At 58.3% G+C, this 20,258-nt stretch overlaps 3 protein-coding genes across 7 annotated transcripts; 2 read left to right on the forward strand and 1 right to left on the reverse strand.

The window, feature by feature from the left end:
- The first annotated feature begins 3,183 nt into the window (after window positions 1-3,183).
- UBE2T (ubiquitin conjugating enzyme E2 T) lies at window positions 3,184-7,985 on the forward strand. Of its 5 annotated transcripts, none has more exons than XM_082778202.1 (7): window positions 3,184-3,243; window positions 3,677-3,831; window positions 4,189-4,258; window positions 5,241-5,346; window positions 5,800-5,898; window positions 6,335-6,418; window positions 7,724-7,985. In XM_082778202.1, exons 2-7 carry the CDS (start codon window positions 3,723-3,725, stop codon window positions 7,847-7,849), a joined length of 594 nt encoding a protein of 197 aa, XP_082634328.1. In that variant the 5' UTR covers window positions 3,184-3,243; window positions 3,677-3,722; the 3' UTR covers window positions 7,850-7,985. The 5 variants fall into 5 exon arrangements, with proteins under 5 accessions (XP_082634328.1, XP_082634332.1, XP_082634330.1 ...); XM_082778204.1 differs by having other exon boundaries at window positions 3,210-3,243; window positions 3,683-3,831; XM_082778205.1 differs by having other exon boundaries at window positions 3,211-3,220; window positions 3,683-3,831.
- Window positions 7,986-8,967: 982 nt separating this feature from the next.
- LOC309887008 (tetraspanin-18-like) lies at window positions 8,968-11,680 on the reverse strand (the record flags this gene model as incomplete). The annotated part of the gene is made up of 7 exons (XM_082778386.1): window positions 8,968-9,015; window positions 9,473-9,556; window positions 9,860-10,039; window positions 10,237-10,353; window positions 10,617-10,691; window positions 11,221-11,415; window positions 11,624-11,680. 7 exons carry the CDS (start codon window positions 11,678-11,680, stop codon window positions 8,968-8,970), a joined length of 756 nt encoding a protein of 251 aa, XP_082634512.1.
- A 1,517-nt stretch (window positions 11,681-13,197) lies between these two features.
- Window positions 13,198-19,990, forward strand: ADIPOR1 (adiponectin receptor 1). The gene is made up of 8 exons (XM_082778477.1): window positions 13,198-13,252; window positions 13,435-13,649; window positions 14,230-14,346; window positions 14,939-15,110; window positions 15,839-16,025; window positions 17,161-17,348; window positions 18,644-18,837; window positions 19,139-19,990. Exons 2-8 carry the CDS (start codon window positions 13,506-13,508, stop codon window positions 19,265-19,267), a joined length of 1,131 nt encoding a protein of 376 aa, XP_082634603.1. The 5' UTR covers window positions 13,198-13,252; window positions 13,435-13,505; the 3' UTR covers window positions 19,268-19,990.
- The last annotated feature ends 268 nt before the right edge of the window (window positions 19,991-20,258 follow it).

The raw sequence follows: 20,258 nt of genomic DNA on the forward strand, positions 1-20,258 counted from the left end.
CTGCTTTAGCACCTAGCTCCACAGAGAACGGCTGCTTCCCCAAAAGAGTCACTCAAGTCCTCAAATTAAATTCCTAAATTAAATTATATCCCAACAGTGCTCACCAGAAGGAAGGAAAACAGAGTTGTCAGAGCTCCATCTACTACAGAACCATTCTGCAGCCCCATACACGGATGCAGCCTGCAGCACCCAGCATCCAGCCCTCTGTAAATCAGCGGTGAGAAGGTGGCTCAGGGAGCTCTGCCTCTGTTTGCAGGGATGCCAGCTCCGCAGGATCCCTCATCTCATCAGAGGCCTGATACATGGCTCATCCTAGCAGTGAAAAGCCCTCCTGGGCTTCAGTAGAAGATGTATAAAAGATACGGCATGTTTGCTCACTAACAAGGCTCTAAAGACTGTAAGGAAAAAGGAAGGAAAGCAAAGCACAGCACAACACCAACACAAGAGCATGCAGGGCTATTCTGACAGCGCTGACTTTGTGATGTCTGGATTCATCAGTTCACTACAGTTCTTAATCCATCTTTCCTAGCCCCAGGAGATCCTTTGTGCCTCCAAGCATCAGGAGAAAAGCCCTCCTCTCCCTGTGGAGGAGCTAGGTGGTGACCTTAGGCTGATATAGGGATCAACATGCAGTCATTTCCCTTTGAACTGTTTCATCTGGCTTTGGGGACTTGCAGGAGGGCTCACCTTGGTGCTAGCTCAGGGCAGAGCCTGAGGAACTGCCCTGCTTGCTCTGCTCACGGGGGATGGACTCAGCAGCAAGCCGAAGCGCTGAGCCCAGCTGCCCCTGGTGTCTGTGCCCACCTGGTGACAGCCCCCAACCAGCCCACCTCCACCTGCTTCTAATTTCAAGGGTTACTACCCAAAGAATTCAGAGGTTGTGGATTGGCATGGGACCAAACAATCTCTAACCCAGTTCAGCCCCTCAAACAAACTTCCCCCCTTATACCCTCCCAAATGGCTGCAGGAGGTCTCTGCCCCTTGTCCCTGCTCAGCCCACACTCAACAGCATTACCAGCCTCATATAACGATCTGACTTGCACTCTTCCCTAAAACACTCATCAGCATCACTGAGGCACCCAACTGCGCCCCCAGGCCACGACACAGCCCACTGAGCCCCCAGTAACCTAACCATGAAACGGGTTAGGGCACAGAAGAGCTCAGAGCCAAGCCTGGGGCTTTGCAGGTGTGCGGCGCCTTGGCTCAGGGAATGGAGCTACAAGGGAGGAGAGCACGGCACCAGCCTGCCCACACGCCATGGAAGAACAGGAAAAACAGGGCGGCTCTGGCACCTGGGAGCACCCAGCTGGCATTTTTGGGCAGCAAAGCATCTAAAATGTGCTGGAACTCTCACCCAGTCCACGCTAGCAGGGGCTGGGGGGACTGCAGTGCCTGGGTAGGGACAACCCTGGGGATCCCAGCACAGGGGGAAGCAGAGGCCTGAATGAAGCGGGGGGCCCTGAGCATGCTGCGGGGGGAGCGAGCCCAGAGCTGAAGGAGTGCCAGGGCTGGGTGGGGAGCTGGGACCCACGGCTGGGTGGAAACACGCAGGAAGGGGTCACTGCTGTGGGCCCAGTGGCACCAAAGTGGCATCAGGAGGATGTGGTGGGTCAGCACCAAAGGGCTGCACCCTCGGGTGCTCCAGCCCTGCCAGGAGGAAGGGGACGATCCTCAGCAATGATGGGGGAAGGAGGAGCAGGCACCATCTGTTGGTTGACTTTGTGGCAGGATTTATCCAGAGGTACTGCTTGAACTCTCCATAAACCAACGCTGTCAGCAAGGCCAGGCAGGCCTCCTGCCACGTCTGGGTGACTGCAGCTCATCACAGATCAATCACATCAGGCAGAAAACACGCCTTGCGCCACTTTGGGATGTATGCCACAACACAAGGCAGGGAAAACCCTAAATGAGGTGACTGGACCTTACCTTGGGGTTACCTGGCAGGTGCTCCGGGCTCTTCACAGCCGGCTGTCCTGAGGAGAGGGTGGCCCCCGAGTGCTGACCGCAGCTCTGCCACCCACGGGCATTTCTCTCTGCGTGCAGGCTTCCACTGGAGGGGTGCGATGGTGGTCACCTGGACCTGGCCTTGGTGCTCCCGTTCCTACAGGCACTGGCAAGGCAGGTGCCCAGGTTTAACACCCCAGCTGCGATCACACAAACACACACTGGGGTGGATTCGACAGGCTGAAGGACTCGAGGTTTTGCGTAACTCCTGCCGGAGGAGGCTGGCAGCGCGCTCAACGCCCGCTCGTGGCACAGCAAGACCCAGCACGTTCGGACCGAGGCCCAACGGAAATTTTTAGCAGCTCAATTTCCTCCGCGGACACGTGGATTGCCCGGTGCAGTCAAGGCACAGCCGCTCGCCTTGGCTGTCCGGATAGGAAGCGATGACAACGCGGTTATGAAGCCTTCAGCACGCACACACAGCCAGCTGCAAGAGCAGCCCCACAGCTGCGTTTTGGGCTCTTAAAGCGCTTGGCCCCAGCCCTACAGCCCCTGACCCTACAACCCCCACCCCCACAGCCCTCGGACCCTACAGCCCCCGACCCCGCAGCCCCTGACCCCCCACCCCCTACTCCCAGCCCCACAGCCCCCGACCCTACAGCCCTGACACCCAGCCCCACCCTCCCCAGGGCCCCGGGCGGTGCGGGGCCGGCCCGACCCGATGCCCCCCTTTACGGGGGGTCGCGCAGCGGGTCCCCAGCTCTGTCCCCAGCCGCCGGCACCAGTGCCCAGGCCACGGGGCCGGTTATGCAACGCCCGGCAGCGGGGGGGGACGGGACACGGGGACTGGGGGCACGGCCGGGGCTGGGGCTGGGGCCGGGGCCGCCCCGCTCCGGTTGCTGCCGGGGCACGGAGCGGGGGCACCGCACGGGGAATGGGGCGGACAAGGGGAAGGGGGCAGCAGGACCCCGGCCCCCCAATACAGAGCCAGAGGGCGGGGCGTCTGCGAGACACGCCCACTTCGCGCGTTTCCCCGCCCTCTAGGGGCGTGGCTTGCGCTCCCGCCCTCGGGGCTCCTCCAATCGCAGCGCTCCTCCCCTTCGAATTCGAACGGGCGCCGCGGGAGGGGGCGTGGCCAGGCGGCGCCCAGTCAGCGCCCGCGGTTTGGGCCGAGGGGCGGGGCCAACGGGCAGCGTCTCCCCGCGTTGCTAAGCGACGGGGGATGTCCCGCCCCCCACCTCACCCCCCCCCGCGCCGCGCGCTGCTTCCCGCCAAGGTGGGGGGAGGATGCGGGTCACGGTGAGGCCCCCCCCGCCCTAACGGCGTCACGGGAGGGGGCTGAGGGGGGGCCGTGAGGATCCTGGGGGGGGGGGTTGGGCTGGAGGAGGCTCAGGGCAGAGCTCATGGCTCTCTGCAGCTCCCTGAGAGGTGTGGGGAGCTGGGGGTCGGCCTCTGCTCGCAGATAACCAGGGACAGGAGCAGAGGGAACGGCCTGGAGCTGTGCCAGGGGAGGTTGAGGTGGGCAATGAGGAGCCATTTCTGCTCAGACAGAGCGGGCAGGCGTTGGGACGGGTTGCCCAGGGAGGTGGGGGAGTCCCCGTCCCTGGGGGGGCTCCAGGAGAGGTTGGGGCTGGTGCCTGGGGACGTGGTTTAGTGGGGGGGGGGGTGGCTGGAGCAGGTGCTCCTGGAGGTCTCTTCCCACCCTAACGATTCCGTGATTCTCCTCCCGAAGTTCCAGCTTTGGCAGCAATAAAATTCGCCTTCGGGATCTCAGCACAATGCAGCGAGCATCGCGACTGAAGAGGGAGCTTTCCCTCTTGAGCACAGAGCCCCCTCCTGGCATCACCTGCTGGCAAAGTGGGAGCCGCCTGGACGACCTCCGAGCACGTAGGTACCCCGCTGCTGGGGCTGCTTTTTAAGGGAGGGATGCGTTAGAATTTGCTGCTAGGCCTGGACTCACTGAGTGGCACGTACGTACCTGTGGAATTCCAGGGAAAAAGCTTAGGTTCTTCTTCTGATGTTCCTTTAGCTTATATCTATTACTTGTTGGATCTGGCGACTATTTGGATTGCTGTGGGGTGGAACAGGTCTCGGGTATTGTGGCAGCTTTTAATTCATGGATTTAAATTTATGGGTTTGAGCAGTGCTATAGTTATATAATTGTGGGTGATCTGTGGAGTTCGTTGGATAAATTTAAGTGATTTTTAATGTAATGCTTATGTTTTGATATTCATTTTCCTAAAGAAATTTTAGGAGCTGCAGACACACCATATGAGAAAGGAATATTCAACCTGGAGATAGTTGTTCCTGAAAGGTAAGTGAGCAATGGCATCTAGGTGGTGAGGCATTTCAGATATGGTTTAATTGATATGTTTGATAGAATCACAGAATTACAGAATTGTCTAGGTTGGAAGAGACCTCAAGATCATTGAGTCCAACCTCTGGCCTAACACTAACAAGTCCTCCACTAAACCGTATCCCTATTCAACATCTAAACGTCTTTTGAAGACCTCCAGGGATGGTGACTCCACCACTTCCCTGGGCGGCCTATTCCAATGCCTAACAACCCTTTCGGTAAAGAAGTTCTTCCTAATGCCCAACCTAAAACACCCCTGGTGCAACTTTAGCCTGTTCCCATTTGTCCTGTCACTGGGCACGTGGGAGAATAGACCAACCCCCACCTCGCTACAGCCTCCTTTAATGTACTTGTAAAGAGCAATAAGGTCGCCCCTGAGCCTCTTCTTCTCCAGGCTGAACAAACCCAGCTCCCTCAGCCGCTCCTCACAGGGCTTGTTTTCCAGACCCCTCACCAGCTTCGTTGCCCTTCTCTGGACTCTTTTGAGCACCTCCATGTCCTTCTTGTAGTGAGGTCTTTCCTTCAGCCTCCCCATGAAGAATGTTGTTGATAATCTTTAAACAAACCCTTCATTAATTGTTATTTCTGCTGGCTGAATAGCTTATTTCATACAGGACATCCTGAGATGCATGATAAACAACCTAAAAGCACTTTAACAGGATTTCTATGTTTGTCTCAAAGCTTTCTGGAAAGTAGCTCATTCTGATCAGAAAGCTTCCTATCATGTTTGCTTCTTTGTGGGAAGCTGTTCAGGGAAGTGCTAATCAAACACAGCTGAAAGCATAAAAGGTAGGGCACGGCTTGCCCCAAAAATTGTTGGGAAAGATTGTCACTTAGTAAATGGCTGGGAGGAGGAAATAATGGTATTTCTTGGGTGATGAAGCAACTGGAGTACAAATATAAAAATAGCTTTTTGTTTCTTAATGCTTATCTCTTAAAGATACCCATTCGAGCCCCCAAAGATTCGCTTTCTGACCCCTATCTATCATCCTAACATTGACTCTGCTGGAAGGATTTGCCTGGATGTTCTTAAGTTACCACCAAAGGTAAGGTAGCACTGCTTGGACATGGGTAAGCCGAGCCTGAGGAGAATAATGAACTCCTTATCTTTTTCTTGTAAAAGCCTTATTGAATGTCTGTTTGCTGATGACTTATTTACACAGGAGCACAGCAGTAGAGGTTTTTGTGCGGCCTGTCCTTTGTTTAGAGACTAGAATGTGACCTTCTTTGTTCTGTATAAGCTTCCAAGGCTTTAAGGATTGGAGCCAAAAGGCATTAGGCAGCCCTCTGAAAGTGGGCTACCCAGCACTGTCCCAGCAGAGGTGTGTGGGATGCAGCCTTTGGTTGTCTGTCAGGCTTCCTCAGAGGGGCCGCAGCCTGTGTGTGGGAATGCATCGGGTGTTTTCCATGTGGATCTGAACGCTCTAAGTCCTGAGCTTTTTCTAGGCTGCCCGTGTGTAGCTTTCTTTAACTGCTTCCTTCACCCTCTTCCCTTGAAGGGCGCGTGGAGGCCTTCCCTCAACATCTCCACGCTGCTCACCTCCATACAGCTGCTGATGGCGGAGCCCAACCCCGATGACCCTCTCATGGCAGACATAGTACGTGAGCTCTTCTGACCCTCTTGTGGCCATGGGCACAGGCTGGGGTGGAACAGAGCATTAGGTTCAGGCTGTGCTTCCACTTCGCTCACTCAGGATTAACACGCTGGGGGATTACACAGAAGTACAGCTGGGGATCAGGCCTGGGGCATGGCTGTGTTTCTCTGGAGCAGCTGGGGCATGCTGTATGGAGTTTATGGCAGCAGTGGAAAAGAGATGGAGAAGGTCTTGTCTTCAGGCCTGCCTATACAAACAGAAGGGTGCATGCTTCAAGCAAAATGAGTTTATGCTTTATGCCACATGCTTGTAGCAGGTTGGGTCTGGTTTGAGGAGTCATAATGCCAGGACTCCTAGAGGAGTTAACAAACCCCTAGTGTTTAGTCTCAGCTTCTCAGTGTTAATATTAAATCAAATCTGTCTTTCTCATTACATTTAGTCCTCGGAGTACAAGTACAATAAGCAGCTGTTCTTGATAAATGCCAAGGAGTGGACTGAGAAATACGCAAGCCAGCAAAAGAGGGTGAGAAATGTGCTCTCTTTCGGTTGTGTAGCTTGGTTTTTGTGAACAGTCCTTCTTGTCTCAATTTGCCTTTCACGATTACTTGGCAAGGCTCTCCTGGTAGCTTGCTTTCTTTCCTCCCCTTTTGTTCTGTCTTGGAAGACTATTTAATTATAATTTCGTTATTAGATTCACTTTGTAATATCTGCTGTAGTTAGTGAAAATATTAGCCCTGAAGTCTGTGGATGGTGGAGGGAGCAGGTGGAGTCTCACTTCTACCCCTTGCTCTCTGCTGGGAGGGATCCTTGCTTATGACTGGTGTAAGCCTTGATTAGAGAAGGGTGGCGTTTTTACAATGTCTTCTTTGTATTAGTCTTTCAGGAAGTTTGAGTAACCAAAGGCAGCTCTCTTGCTGTGTGATGTTACATTCTGTGACCAGTCAGATACCCAACAAGCTGAGAATAGCTGAGGTGCAGCACCTGTAAGCACAGCAGGTGGAGCTGCTGCCTTTGGCCACTGAGAGTTGAAGCAGTGTTTGTTCCCCAGACCTGCCAGCTGGGGTTTGTCACCCTGGGAGAACCCAGTCCTCTGACAGGCGTTTGGACAACCACAACTTAAAGGTGGACAGGTTGTGTGGAGGAAAAACTATCACTCCTTCGAAGTTAATGATGTGTTCAGTCACAAATAATTGCTTTGTTTCTCAAGAAGTAAGAAGGATGAGTAAAACTGATTAAAAAAAATAATAATCTGGGATTCTGCTGCCCTGTTTCTGCCTCAGCTCTGTTCCTACCAAACTGCACGTTCTGCCATGGTTGTGCCTTATGCTCAGCTAAGCCTGTTCTGTCTTCTGCACATGTTCTCTGGCTCTGACTGGTCTCCCAACCCCTTGGTGGAGCGTTTTTCTGCCATCACATTTCCTATCTTCCTGCCTCTGGTCTGCACCCTGACATATCTCACAGATGAGATGCGTAAAAAGAAATTTAATTTAAGCAGATTAAACCTGCTCCAAAAAATCAGTTACGTATCCCTTACCTGGCTCCATAGAGAGCTCATGCATGCTCATGCGCGTATGTGGCACTTCTGGGTACAGTTGTTATTCTGTTCTCCTGTCACTCCCCTCTTCATACAGTTTCCAGCAACAGGAACAGTACAGCTGAGGGTCAGTGCGTAAAAGCAGGGAGCAGTCAGTTCTGATCTTGGAGGGCAGGGTGTTCCAAGGTGTGTACGTGTATACACACACATGGGGCTGGAAACATGCAACAGTGCTAAGAGTTTATATAACTTAATTATTCACAGCTGTTACTTTTATTTCTTGTGTAATCACAGGCTTCCAAGGCTTTAGAAGAGAAAACAAATCAGAGTGAAACAAGTACCACCAGTGAATCTATCGTGCTGAAAAGAAAAGGGAGCAATATCACCAAGAAAGAGAAGAAATCTCGCCTGGAGTCCTAAGTGATTTTTGTTCCTGGTGTGGCTGTCAACTTTGTTTTCGCTGTCCTTTTTTCTTTACACAGGTATAACTAAATATTTTAATATTAATAGTAGTAGGCTTTGTTTTTCTATTTCCTAGTTGCTTTTCTGTCAGAAGTTCTATTAAATAAAAGCTTTATATTTTATTTATAAACTTTTTTTTTCCCTGAGGTTTACATTTTGTTTGGGGGTTTCAGAGTATTCTGAAGAAAAGGACAATTGGAAGTACCAGTGCTGCTTCTGACTACCAGCGTTCTCTCAAAGGAATGCAAACAGCACTAAAGACTGATGTTTCTATTTGTGTCCTTGCCTCAAAATGTACAGTGAACAAAAGCTGAGTGACAGACATACTAGAACTAGTTTGCAGTGTTAAACTGTTGAAATCCTTCTCTAGTGAAGGCTTCATTTGCCTTGTAAAATAAAGGTTACTTAAGGATACCTCAGTAATTTAAGTTCTAAACTTCTGTGTCTTAAAGCTCTGTTTCTGGAGCAGCATGCTACAGTCCAGTTGCAGCTTACACCATTTAACACAAGCTGGGACATGGAATGAGTCTAGGTGCTGTTGTGTCTCCAGGGGCTGGATAGCGAAAAGCACCGGCTGAGTGCTGAGGATGGAGAAAAACCCAAGGGGGGACCCAGAGGTGTGGGAGGGGGCAGGATGTGGAAGAAAGGCATGTGGGAGTGTGGGACAGGGCAGTGAGGCTGAGAGCATTGAGAGGAAGGAGGACTCTGATAGCCTGACCCACGCCGTAGCTGTTGGTGGTACAGCAGGCCAGAAGATGTTGGGGGCAGGACTCTGTCGTCACAGCTACGTTACTGGCAGATTGCAGCGTGACCAAGTCCAGAGCTCAGGCTCCTGCTCTGCGTGTTTGGGTGTAAAGAATTTGACCCGTGTCCTGTCCCTGCTCCAGGACAAGTGAACCAGGTCATTCTTATTTGCCCCCTGGAGCGGACACAGGACTCAGAAAAGCTCCTGAACTACGGAGCTGGGCTGTGATATGCAAGAAAATGGAGCATCCTTGCCTGCTGCTGTTTCCAAAGCCCTCGGTTCATCTCTGCTGCACTGGCAGTGGCCAGGAGCACTGCTCCCAGTGTCCTGCTCAGTCAAAGTTGTAGTAAAGGCAAAAGGCAAAGAACATGGCAAAGATCTGCAATGAAAAGAGATGGAGCAGGTTAGCTCCCTGCCACAGCAGCAACTGGGTGGAATCTGAGTGCCTGGACAGTAAAGGGGTCAGTGTCCTGCTCCCAGTCCAGCCAGGCACCAGGGTAGCTGCGACCTGCAAGGGGCTGCCCCATGCTGCACGGAGGAAGCTGCTGAGCAGTGCTCCTCCTCCCCTGGGCCTGCAGGAGCAAAATAAACCTTGCTCCCTCAGTCCCTCAACCCATCTCAGCCGCGGTGGGTGTGAGGTTGGCTTTACACCCCTGAGACAGACCTGCTCTGTGTGCGCCTTTCTGGGTGTGATCGTGACAACCAAAGGCTGGGGGACAGACAGAGCCTGTCTGTGGTCCCTTCACGCAAAGCCCCATCCCCTTTCCTCCTGGTAAAGAGCGCCCGTGAGAGGTGCCCCACTGCCTGCCTTGTCCCCTCCAGCCCCTGCTCCGTACCTCGATGCCCAGCACGGCCAAGCTGCAGGTCCCGGGGATGGAGATGTAATTCTGCAAGGTCCTGCCGAAGGTGGGGAAGCAGCCCTGGGCAGGAGGGGAGATGTTGGAGGCGTCCCTCAGGCTTCACTGCAGGGAGCTCAAAGGGAGACTGAGAGCTGGGGAGGCTGGGATGGGTCGGGAGCACCGTGGTGGGGCAGGGTGAGCAGCGGGTTTGGGGAGGTACCACGGTGCAGAACCACGGTACAGCAGTGTCTCAGGTCCTGCCCCACTTCAGTGCTCGGGGCAGAGGGTGCTGCTCCCCATAGGCAAGAGCCTGAGATGTGCTGGGGACACGGCAGGGATGTGGCAGGGCCTGGCAGTGCAGGGCAGGTGCCTGTGCAGCCCTACCTGCTCGTGGATGTAGCCAGGGCTCCTCTCCCGGCACTGTTCCCAGCCCAGCAGCTCGCCTGCCTGCAGGAGCCCGTCCCGGGCACAGCACGCCCGTGGCCAGGGCGTCCCTGGATGCAGCTCCTGGAACCGGGAGCCATTCCCAAAGTCTTCAGGCCCTAAAACGCCACAACAGGAGAACTGAAATGGAAAGGAAACGCTGTCAACATGCTGTCAAAATGCAGGGACTTTGCTTGGGGATGCAATAGAGGGAGGGGAACAGCCCAGCACGCTGCTTGGAGTCTGACTGGGAGCCATGAGAACTCCCTCTGTGGTCACGGTCACCCTGAGCAGGGCCCATGGGTACTCCACGTCCCAGAAGGAGCCTCCCTGCTCACCATGACCATGAGGGTGTTCCAGGCCACAGAGAAGACCTCGGCGTCCTCATCCCCACGGTAGTTCCTCTGCAGCTCAGACAGGAAGAGCTCTGGGCGGATCTGTGGGGTCAGCGCCACCTGTGAGCACCCGGGGGACCAGTCCCTTCATGGAGTCACCGCACACCCACCATCAACCACCCAGTGCCACCAGCTCACGGGAGCAGAGGGACACAGCTGGACTCAGGCTTGCTCAGCGTGCTGGTGGTGAAGGTGAGGGTGAGGAGGGCATCCCTGCACCGTCCCCATCCCCAGCTGGTTGCTGAGGGACCCAGGGCCATGATCAGTGGCATGATGGAGGGAGGAGAGCGGCTGGGCACCGCAGCAGGGCGCAGGGATGATACCTGTTTCCAGTGCACCAGGAAGAGCACAGCCCCGACCAGCTGTGTGACAAAGACGAGGCTCACGAGGACGAAGAACTGGAAGGCAGCAGGACAGAGGAGTCAGAGAGCAGCCTGAGTCTGTGTGCAGCTTGCTCCTGCTGCTCCTCCCTCCCCTGCAGCTCTCCCTGCCCACGCACATCCCTGGGACCAGGGGACAGGGGGGATACAGGAGACAAGCATGCAGCAATTCGGGACAGGCACGACATCTCCGAGCACCACAGCTGTCAGGCAGAACATTAAAAACAAGCACTGCCTGCCAGGGTCTGAGGATGCCAAAGAAATTGTCACGCCTGTGCTCAGAAAGGGGTTTCTAGCTCTTGCCATTAAGGGAAGAGGCTCAGAAAGGCCACGTGGGACAAGCCACTGGCTTCAGGGAGAAAAGATCCCACCCAGTGCTTTATTAAACCCTCTGGCCTTTAAATTCAAAGTCTTCCAAAGTGGGAATGGGATTGGGGTGTGTGTTGAGGGCTGACAGGGCCAGGATGGGTCTTCTGACTCCTCTGGGGACACCCTGCATCCCACAACGCTCAGCCCCCCAGCTCTTCCCACCTCTCCCCTTACTCACCACCAGCAGCAGGAGCCGGCTCCGGCGCAGGGCCCCGCAGCAGCCCAGGAAGCCCAGCAGCGAGAGGGCGATGCCCACAGCCAGCAGCAGGTAGGCGCCCGCGCTCAGCACAGGCTTGGTGGCCACGATGTCCTGGAAGCCAGCGGGGTCCACGGCCACCCAGACCCCGACACCCACCAGGCACGTCCCCCCGGCCTGTGGGACACACCGCGGTCACAGGGCACAGGGACCAGCCCCAGGCACCTCACGGGGACTGAGGATGCTCCAAGCCCTGCTGGGGTCCCATCCCTCGGACCAGTGCCACCCCTCCCCTGAGCCTGTCGGTGACCACAGCCTCACGTCACGGGTGGGACCGGCCGGCTCCCCTGCACCCCTCCATCCCGCCGGGCCCGGGGGAACTCACAAACACCAGCACGTTGAAGATGAACATCAGGTACTTCACGCAGCTCAAGACACCCATGGGGACGCCGAGGGGACGGGGTTCTGCAGGCAGACAGCAGCATTTGTCCCTGCAGAGGGGGGAGCTGAACCCTGGCCCCAGCCAGCCCCAACCTGTCCCACACCCTGGTTGCAGTGGGACATGGGGTGGTCCAGCACACGGCCACAGAAGGGACAGACAGGGACTGGTTTCCCCCATGCCCTCCAGCTCAGGTCAGGGGAGCGATGGATTGCTCTGCCCATGGGGCAGCAGCAGCCAAGTGCCGCAAGGAGCTGGGACAGCAACAGCCCTACACATGGAGAGGGTTTGCCATTCCCCAGCTGGAGCCAGGAGCCTGAGGGCCCTTGAGCCCCTATGGGGCTGCAGTGGATGAGGTCTGGAGCACAAAAACCCCACCCCGCAGCCCCCAGCAGGCTCCCTCAGGCTGCCCCATGCTCCCCCAAAATGTTCGCGCCCCGTGTCCCCTCCAAACCCAGCACCACTCACCCCACGGGGACAGTGGTGGCCCCGGCACCTCCAACCAGCTCCAGGACCAGCAGCGGCTGTTGAACGCCGGAAAAGTTGGAAAATCCCCCCCGAGCAGCCCCGAGAAACCCCTTCCCAGAGCGGAGCTGTGAATAATTGATGGGGAACAGGAGCCGCTGGCGTGGCGGCGGGCCGAGGGGAGTCTCCGGTCCCAGGCTGCCATTAGCGGGGGTAATTAAACCTGGCCCTGGCCGGCGGGGAAAGACGAGCCGGCCGCGACAGGCAGGGGACGACCTCGGCGTCAATTAGTGCTGGGGCCGTGCCGCCAGAGGAGCCCTCGACGCCTCTCGGTGCTCGGGGATGGAGGGACAGCGAGGATGGGAGCACGGACGGGGCCTGTCCCCATGCCTGGGCACCCCTCAGGGCTGCATCGTGTGGTAACGGGGCAGAGCTTGTGCAATGATGGAATATATGGAAAGGTGTGGAGGGGTGAAAATAGAGAATGCCTCAATGTATGATTCCATGAGTTTCTTGTGAATTCCTTCCAGCCCCATGAGGCCTGAGAGGGCTTGGGGAGGGGTGTGGAGGATGTCGCCTTGTCGTGACACCGGGTAGGGGGAATTGCCTGAAGGAGCAGCCATTTGTGCACTGACAGCGGGACAGGCTGCACGGGGAGGTGGGGGAGTCCCCATCCCTGGGGGGGCTCCAGGAGAGCTTGGGGCTGGTGCTTGGGGACACGGCTCAGTGGGGACAGTGGGGGGGGGGGTGCAGCCCCCTCCAGCCCCAGCGCCTCCCTGACCCCAGGGGCGGCTCGGCCCTGAGGGGGACGTTACCTCCCTCCCCCACCCCGAGGCCTCCCGGGGCTGGCACCGCCCCCGCCCCTCCCGCAGGGGGCAGTGGAGACGCGCCGCCGGCCTAGAGCGGCCCCCTCCCGGCTGGGCGCCTCGCCCAATCGCAGCAGCCGGCGGGGCCGGGCGGGATGCAGACGGACAGCCGCGACAGCCAATCACAACGCGGGAACCGCGCGGCTCCCGGCGGGGCGGGGCGGCGCTGCCGGAAGCGGCCCGGTCCCTCAGCGTCGCTTCCGGTGCCGCCGCCGCCGCCGCCCTGCGCGGGCTGTCGCGGCCGGTGAGTGCGGGCGGGGGGCGGCGCCGCGGGGCCGGCGGCGTCCGGGCCCTGAGCCCGTCCCGGTGTCCCCGGTGCCCCCCCGGACTCCCCCGGTGTCCTCCCGTGCCCTCTCGGTCTCCCCCCGGTGCCGCCGGTCTCAGCCCCGGCGCGGTGCCGTTGACTCCGCTCCGTTCCCTCCGCAGCGCGGCGGCACGAGGACGCCGAGGGACCCGCACCGGCCCCCAGGAGCTTCGCCGCCGCCGCCGCCACCACCATGGCGTCCCGCAAAGCCGCCGCCGCCGGGCCGGGCACGGGGCTGGCCGCCGCTACCGGCCGGGAGAGAGCGCACCTGGAGCTGGCCGAGCTGGGGCCGCTGCTGGAGGAGAAGGGGGAGCAGGGCGCCGCCGGCCCGCCCAGCGTAAGCCGCCCTTCCCCGCCTGGCCGTGCAGGACGCTCACCGGAGGCAGCCCCGGGCCCTCCGGGGGGTTTGGGCCTCGTCCCGTGAGCAGCGCGGGGAGCCGCGGGGCGCTTCGTCACCTGGAGGGTGCCCGGGCTGTGCCCCGGGGTGCCCAGAAGCTGCCCTCGCCCTTTGGTTTGGTGGCGCTTTGGGCCGGGAATCGCAGCCCCAAAATGCGAAGGGGGAGGAGGAGGGAAGGGACCGGGACAGGACGGGCAGTGCGTCCCGGCAGCGTGTCCCAGCTGGGGTGGGCGCCCAGCTCCAGGGCTCGGCGACCCGGCTGGGCCCAGGGGCTCTTGGTTGTAAGGATGAAAATCCCCCGTGGTAATCCCGCCTTTAAACAAGGATAAAGTGGGGATTAGTCTGCCTGAGACGGTTAAGGCAGGGGGGTGTTGCGTAAGCAGCGGTGACCGGTGGGTCCTGCCCGTCCCCTCGGCAGGGGACGAAGCCCCAGGTGCGTGCAGAAGGGACTCGCTGCTCTCCTTGTGCCCGCGTTCCTCCCGTGGCAGGAATGGTTCCCTCCCGGCGTTTCTCCTCCTAGGCTGAGGACCCGCCGTGCCCAGCAGCCCGTGAGGAAGAGGAGGAGGTGGTTCGTGTGCTGACTCTGCCCCTGCAGGCTCACCACGCCATGGAGAAGATGGAAGAGTTTGTGTATAAGGTACGAGAGCTGCTGGGGACCCTGGCGGGCAGCTGGGGCTGCCCCCAGCCCTGTTGGACTGGCAGCGACCTCGGGAGCATCCCCAGTGTCTCCAGCTGGGACTGGGATCACAAATTCTGTCGCTGGCTTTGCCGGATGCCTCCACTCAGCCCTGGGCAGAGCAGTGCCTGTGCTCGTGGTCACCGCGTTTCGGTGAGCAGTGGCAAATGGCTGAGACTCGGCACGGTTCTGTGCCAGCCAGGCTTCCTATTCTCTGACCAGAACGGAAGGGAATTCCTGCCACAGAGAACAGCTCCTGCCTCAGGGGACTGAAGGGTTAAAGGCAGGGGTAGGAACCGTCTCCAGCTCCCTGGGGATGTGGGGAGCGCTCTGCAGGATGTGGGTGGCGGAAGGGAAGGGATCCCACGGGGTGCCGGGTGTTGCAAAGGCCCAACTTCCCCTCCCGGGGGAGAGTTACGGGGCCTTCACGGCCCTGGCTGCAGGGAAGGCTCGCTGGTTTGTTCCGCATGCGACCCGAGCTCCTGGGCTGAGTAAAGGCAACAAAGGTGACCCGTTGGCTGTGGTGGTTCCAGCGCAGGTCACTGTGTTGCAGGTGTGGGAAGGGCGCTGGCGCGTGATCCCCTACGATGTGCTGCCCGACTGGCTGAAGGACAACGATTACCTCCTGCACGGGCACCGGCCCCCGATGCCGTCCTTCCGAGCCTGCTTCAAGAGCATCTTCCGGATACACACCGAGACGGGCAACATCTGGACGCATCTCCTGGGTGACTGCGGCAGCTCTGGGGCTGCGCGGCGCTTCCACGGGGCTGGAGCCGTTTGGGGTGGCCTTTGGGGGGCAGCTTGGTGTGCAGGCTGGCCACATCAAGCCTTGGGACTTGCTCCGTGGCTCCGTGTTGTCTCTGTGCCAGAAATCTCTGGTTTAGGCTCACGTACCCCTGCCTGGTCCTGCACACGCACGCTGTGAGGTTTCCTGGAGCTCAGGGTGAAGGGAGCACAGGGCACTTCCTTTCATCGAGGCCACGGCCTGAGCTTGGTGGCTTTGTCCATGCTCATTAGGGGCTGACAACTGCATTGGGTGGCCTCAGGCTGTGGGAGGGGCTTGGCCAGGTGCTCTGCGGAGGGTCCTGGCCTGCACAGGGCGCTCTGAGGCCTTCAGGTTGTGTCTGGGTTGCTGCTGCTGCGTGGTGGCTCTGCCTGAGCTCTGCAAGCGAGCTGTTCTGCTCCTGGGATGGAGAAACGTGTCCTGGGCAAAACAATGTCCCAAAAACCTTTCCCCAGGAACCCAGGACATGTCCAGGTTCTGCCTTGCAGAGCACAGCCAGGCCAGTGACTGCCCCGGACAAACAGGGTGCAGGGTCTGTAAGGGAGGAACCCCCGGAACCGACTGAGTGTGGGAAGGGAACTTGTCCTGCCCCGTGTCCCTTGTGGGGACCCTGTGTGGGGTGTTCTGGGTCACCCCGCTCCTGCCTGACATTCGGTGTGTTTCCTGCAGGTTTTGTGTTGTTCCTCTGCCTGGGAATCCTGACCATGCTGCGGCCCAACATGTATTTCATGGCACCTCTCCAGGAGAAGGTGGTGTTCGGGATGTTCTTCCTTGGTGCGGTGCTGTGCCTCAGCTTCTCCTGGCTTTTCCACACTGTCTACTGTCACTCCGAGAAGGTCTCGCGGACTTTTTCAAAGTGAGTCAGCGCAGGTGGGGTCGTGTGGTCTCGTGGGGGGCTTTCACTTCTCCCAGCGCTTCCTCTTGGGAAGTGCCATGCTCCAAAAGGTGTTGTTCTTGGGGGAAGGGAACGTTCATTGGATCCAGCGTGGGGCTCAGGAGCAGGATCCTGGAGGCTCTGCCCTGTGCCTGAGCACCTTCAGTCTGGCAGCTCCTCGGGAACCGTGGTCTGTGAGGACAGGGACCCTGGAGGCTGTGGCTCTCGAGGGACCTTGTGCCTCTCGGAGCAGTGCGGTGAGGGGTCCTGGTCTCACTGGGCAGCCGTGGGACCCAGCAGTTTCCAGTTTGCTGGATGTTTTCGAAAACTCTCCGTTGCATCCAATTTGGATTGAAACCAAATTGAAAGAAGCAAAACAAACACGATTCCCGGCAGAGTGGAAATGCTGGGCAGTAGCCAGTGCTCCCCTCTGAGATCAGTGCTGCTCTTAGAGCTGAGCTCACATCAGCCTTCATAGCACAGGGAGAGCAGCAGCAAGGCTTTCAAATGAGATCTTGCTCACGCAAGTCTATCAAGGGCGTTTACTTGGGCATTTACTTGCCAAGCTCCTTTGCACAAACACCAGAGCTCCCATGGGCTCGCAGCTCCAGAACAAACTGTGCTGCAGCGCCCCGAGCAGCAGCGTCCTCGTGTACCCGGGAAGGCTCTCGCACAGCTGCTGCGCGGCTGCACTTTGGCAGCTGAACGGTTCTGGGGTCGATAGATCGAAAGCACTTTGCAGGGGAGGGTAACGGTCGAATCCATACGCACAAGAACTAATGCCCACTGCATCCTGTCGTGGTGGTTTGAGTGCACAGCATCTCCGGGCTGTTTCTGCCTATCCAGCAAGCTGCTGTTTGTCCTTTGTGCTCCTGCCAGCTCTGCTCGCATCCCCAGAAGTCCCAGGTCCTTCCTCCTGTCCCACGTTGTGCTGATGAGACTTGAACATCTCCTGTCTGGGCACAGCTTCACCCACGGGGCCTTGGCTGCCTCTCTGGCAGCGGTGGCTCCGTTTGGGCGCAGGCAGCCTGGATGGCACCGAGTGCCAAGAGGAGGCGGGATGATGGGGTGGATTCTGGGGCTCACCTGTGTGTGTCTCATTGCTCCCTGGCTGCAGGTTGGATTATTCAGGAATTGCACTGCTGATCATGGGGAGCTTCGTCCCCTGGCTCTATTACTCGTTCTACTGCTCCCCGCAGCCAAGACTCATCTACCTCTCCATCGTCTGCGTCCTGGGCATCTCCGCCATCATCGTGGCTCAGTGGGACCGGTTTGCCACCCCCAAGCACCGGCAGACAAGAGCAGGTAGGAGTGCTCTGTGTTCATCCCAAGCCCCCAGCCCCGGGAGGGAGCTCCGGGGAGGCACTTTGGGAAGAAGCCGTTGTGTTGTGCTGTGGACTCTGTGCTAGGGCAGGGCTCCAGGGTACCCTGAGGAGCTCTAACCATCTGCAGAATGAATTGCCCCAGAGTCTGCCCTGCTCTGTAGCAGGGAGGTCTCCCTCTGCCTCTTGTTGTGCTGGAGATTTGGAGCCTCCACGGAGCAGGGCCCAGCTGCTGGCTGGTCTGAGCTCCTCCTGGCACTCAGCAAGCCTGAGGTTTGGAGCAGGCAGACGGCGTTGTAAAAATAGCCCTGTAAGTGGCGGCCGGGCAGCCTGGGGCTGTGCTGTGTGAAGCCGCCTTCTCCGGGAAGCGGTTTGGCAACGTGGAGCTGCAGCTCACCCAGAGAGGCAGAGATTCCCTCCCATCCCCTGCCAGGTGCGTGCTGGCACCTCCTGCCTTCCTGGAGGCCCCAGGGCAAGGCTGCCTCTGTGCTCACACCCTGCAGGGCCCCTTCTGAGCCTCTGAAACCGATCCCTCCATATTAAAGCAGCCTCGTTGAGCACCAGCGAGCGTGGAGGAACGCCCCTGCCCATGCTTGTCTCCCAGGGGGTCCTGCAGCAAAACGCCTCCCGTAGCAGCGCCCCCACTACATGATGAGGGAGGGACGGTGCCGAGCTGGGGGCTGAGCAGCACCGCTGCTGCGCGGCCCCATCAGCACATCTCAGCTGAGATCCTTGTCAGGGGACAGGGTGCGAGTGCCAGCCCCACCGTTACCCCACGGCAGCGCTGGTGTCAGTGTAGTGGCACAGATCGCTGCTGCCTGCTCCAGGACAGGGCTGCGTTGCTCCCCCAGCACAAAATGAGCCCTGGCTGTGCCAAACCTCCCCGCTGCCGGGGGAGCTCCCTCCAGCTGCCACTACAAGCCGCAGCCCCTCCACACGGGTGTCTTGCTGCAGTGCCATTTGCTCTCTGCCGAACTAATTAGATGTGAGATCTGAAAATTCCAGCACTGCTAATTAGCACTTTTCCCCCGGGCTCTGAGCAGCTTCACTGAATAAATGACTCCAGCAGCATTGCTCCTGGAAGGGCTGGCAGGGCCACGCTCCTCGTGCTCCTGTTGCTGCAGTGCGACCTGCGGGGGCCGGCCCTGTCCAGAGGGGCCCCCCCGGCCCTTCAGGGCAAGCTCTGCCCAGTGGGCACTGGGGGCCAGCACTGGTTTTGACTGGGAGGTAGCGTTACAGATCAGTAGTGTCCTCCCTTTTGCCTCCTCTCTGCCACAGGTGTCTTTCTGGGGCTGGGGCTGAGCGGCGTGGTGCCCACCATGCACTTCACCATTGCCGAAGGGTTTGTGAAGGCCACCACCGTCGGCCAGATGGGCTGGTTCTTCCTCATGGCCGTGATGTACATCACGGGCGCGGGGCTCTACGCCGCCCGCATTCCTGAGCGCTTCTTCCCGGGCAAGTTTGACATCTGGGTGAGTGGAGCGGGGGCTTTGGGGGCAGCTGTGAAGCTGGGGAGTGGGATCAAGGGTGGGGATCCTCGAGAACGTGGCTGGGGGTGTCCCAGTGCGTGCTGGCAGCCAGCCCTTAGATGGCTGCTGAAGGCAGGGCAAGGCTAAAGTACAGGGCAGAAAACGCTGCCTGTGAGCAGCGAGGGGGAAAAGTGCGGCCTGGGACAGTCCTGGGGTGGTGCCCGAACACTGTGGAGGAGGAGTTCTTGCTAGCACTGCTTTTTCCCCTTCGGGCTGGCTCAGAGGTTTTCTCACTTCCCCGCAGTTCCAGTCGCATCAGATCTTCCACGTGCTCGTGGTGGCTGCAGCCTTCGTCCACTTCTACGGGGTGTCGAACCTGCAGGAGTTTCGCTACGGACTTGAAGGGGGGTGCACAGACGACTCTCTCCTCTGAGAGCGCCTGGTTTTAGTACAAGCTTCCTAAGTGCTTTTTAAACTCTGTCTTTGCTAAAATCAAAGGAAGACTCAAAACTGGGTTGTTGTTTTTTTTTTTTTTAAAGAAAAAAAAAAAAGAAACATTCTTTAGCAGAGTTCTGTCGACCAAATCCTCACCCCCTTCCCCGTGCACTTCGTTGGGGCCGAGGGGAGGCAGCGCCGGCCCTGGCAGCCCCCCAGCCACAGTGTTACAGCCTCACCTCCTCCAGGCCGTGTTCTGGCAGCACCGAGGCCATCCGACCTTTCCAGGCATGCTGATTTCTGAAAGCAGAGGGTGCGGGTGCCCCGCTCCCGGCACAGCCGAGCACCCCCTTCCCGAGCTCACCGCCGGAGCGAGCTGTCACGCACTACCAGGCCCAGGGCCGGAGATCTTGCATTACCCCTCGCAGCAGAGCTGCCTTCCTGGGGGCAGCTCTGCGGCCCCCAGTGCTGCTGCCCAGGGCACAGGCACAGATTCACGTAAATTAAGTTTTAATGGTCTTTTTTTTTTCCTTGACAAAATAATGTAAACATAAATGAGAGAATATTTAATATTTAATACTAAGCTTTAAAAAGACTTGCTGCCACCGCAGTGTACTCGGCTCCCTCGCTGTCTGTGGTAGTGAAGGAAGGACAGTGTTTTAGGGGAATGTAGAGCTGCTGTAGCTGATTGAAATAAAAAGGTCAATAGTTCAGTGTCGTGCGAGCGGTGTCGGTCTCGTTTTTTTGGGGTGGTTGCAGCAAAAAACCTGCTCAGGCTGTCAGCTGCTTCTGGGGAGAGCACCCCCGAGGAGCGCAGCCCCTCACCAGCAGCCAGGGCCAAGCGCCAGGAGCGCCCGCGCTGCGGGATCCTGCCTGCGGTGAGTCAGGACAGCCCCGGCGGAAAGAAAACAGGAAACTGGGGTGCTGGGGACAGGAAACCCTTCCCTGGGCACGTGGTGCACTGGGGGCAGCGGGACCTGCTGCCCTCC

The sequence above is a fragment of the Aythya marila genome (assembly GCF_965140915.1).
Source record: "Aythya marila genome assembly, chromosome: 24".
Lineage (NCBI taxonomy): Eukaryota > Metazoa > Chordata > Aves > Anseriformes > Anatidae > Aythya > Aythya marila.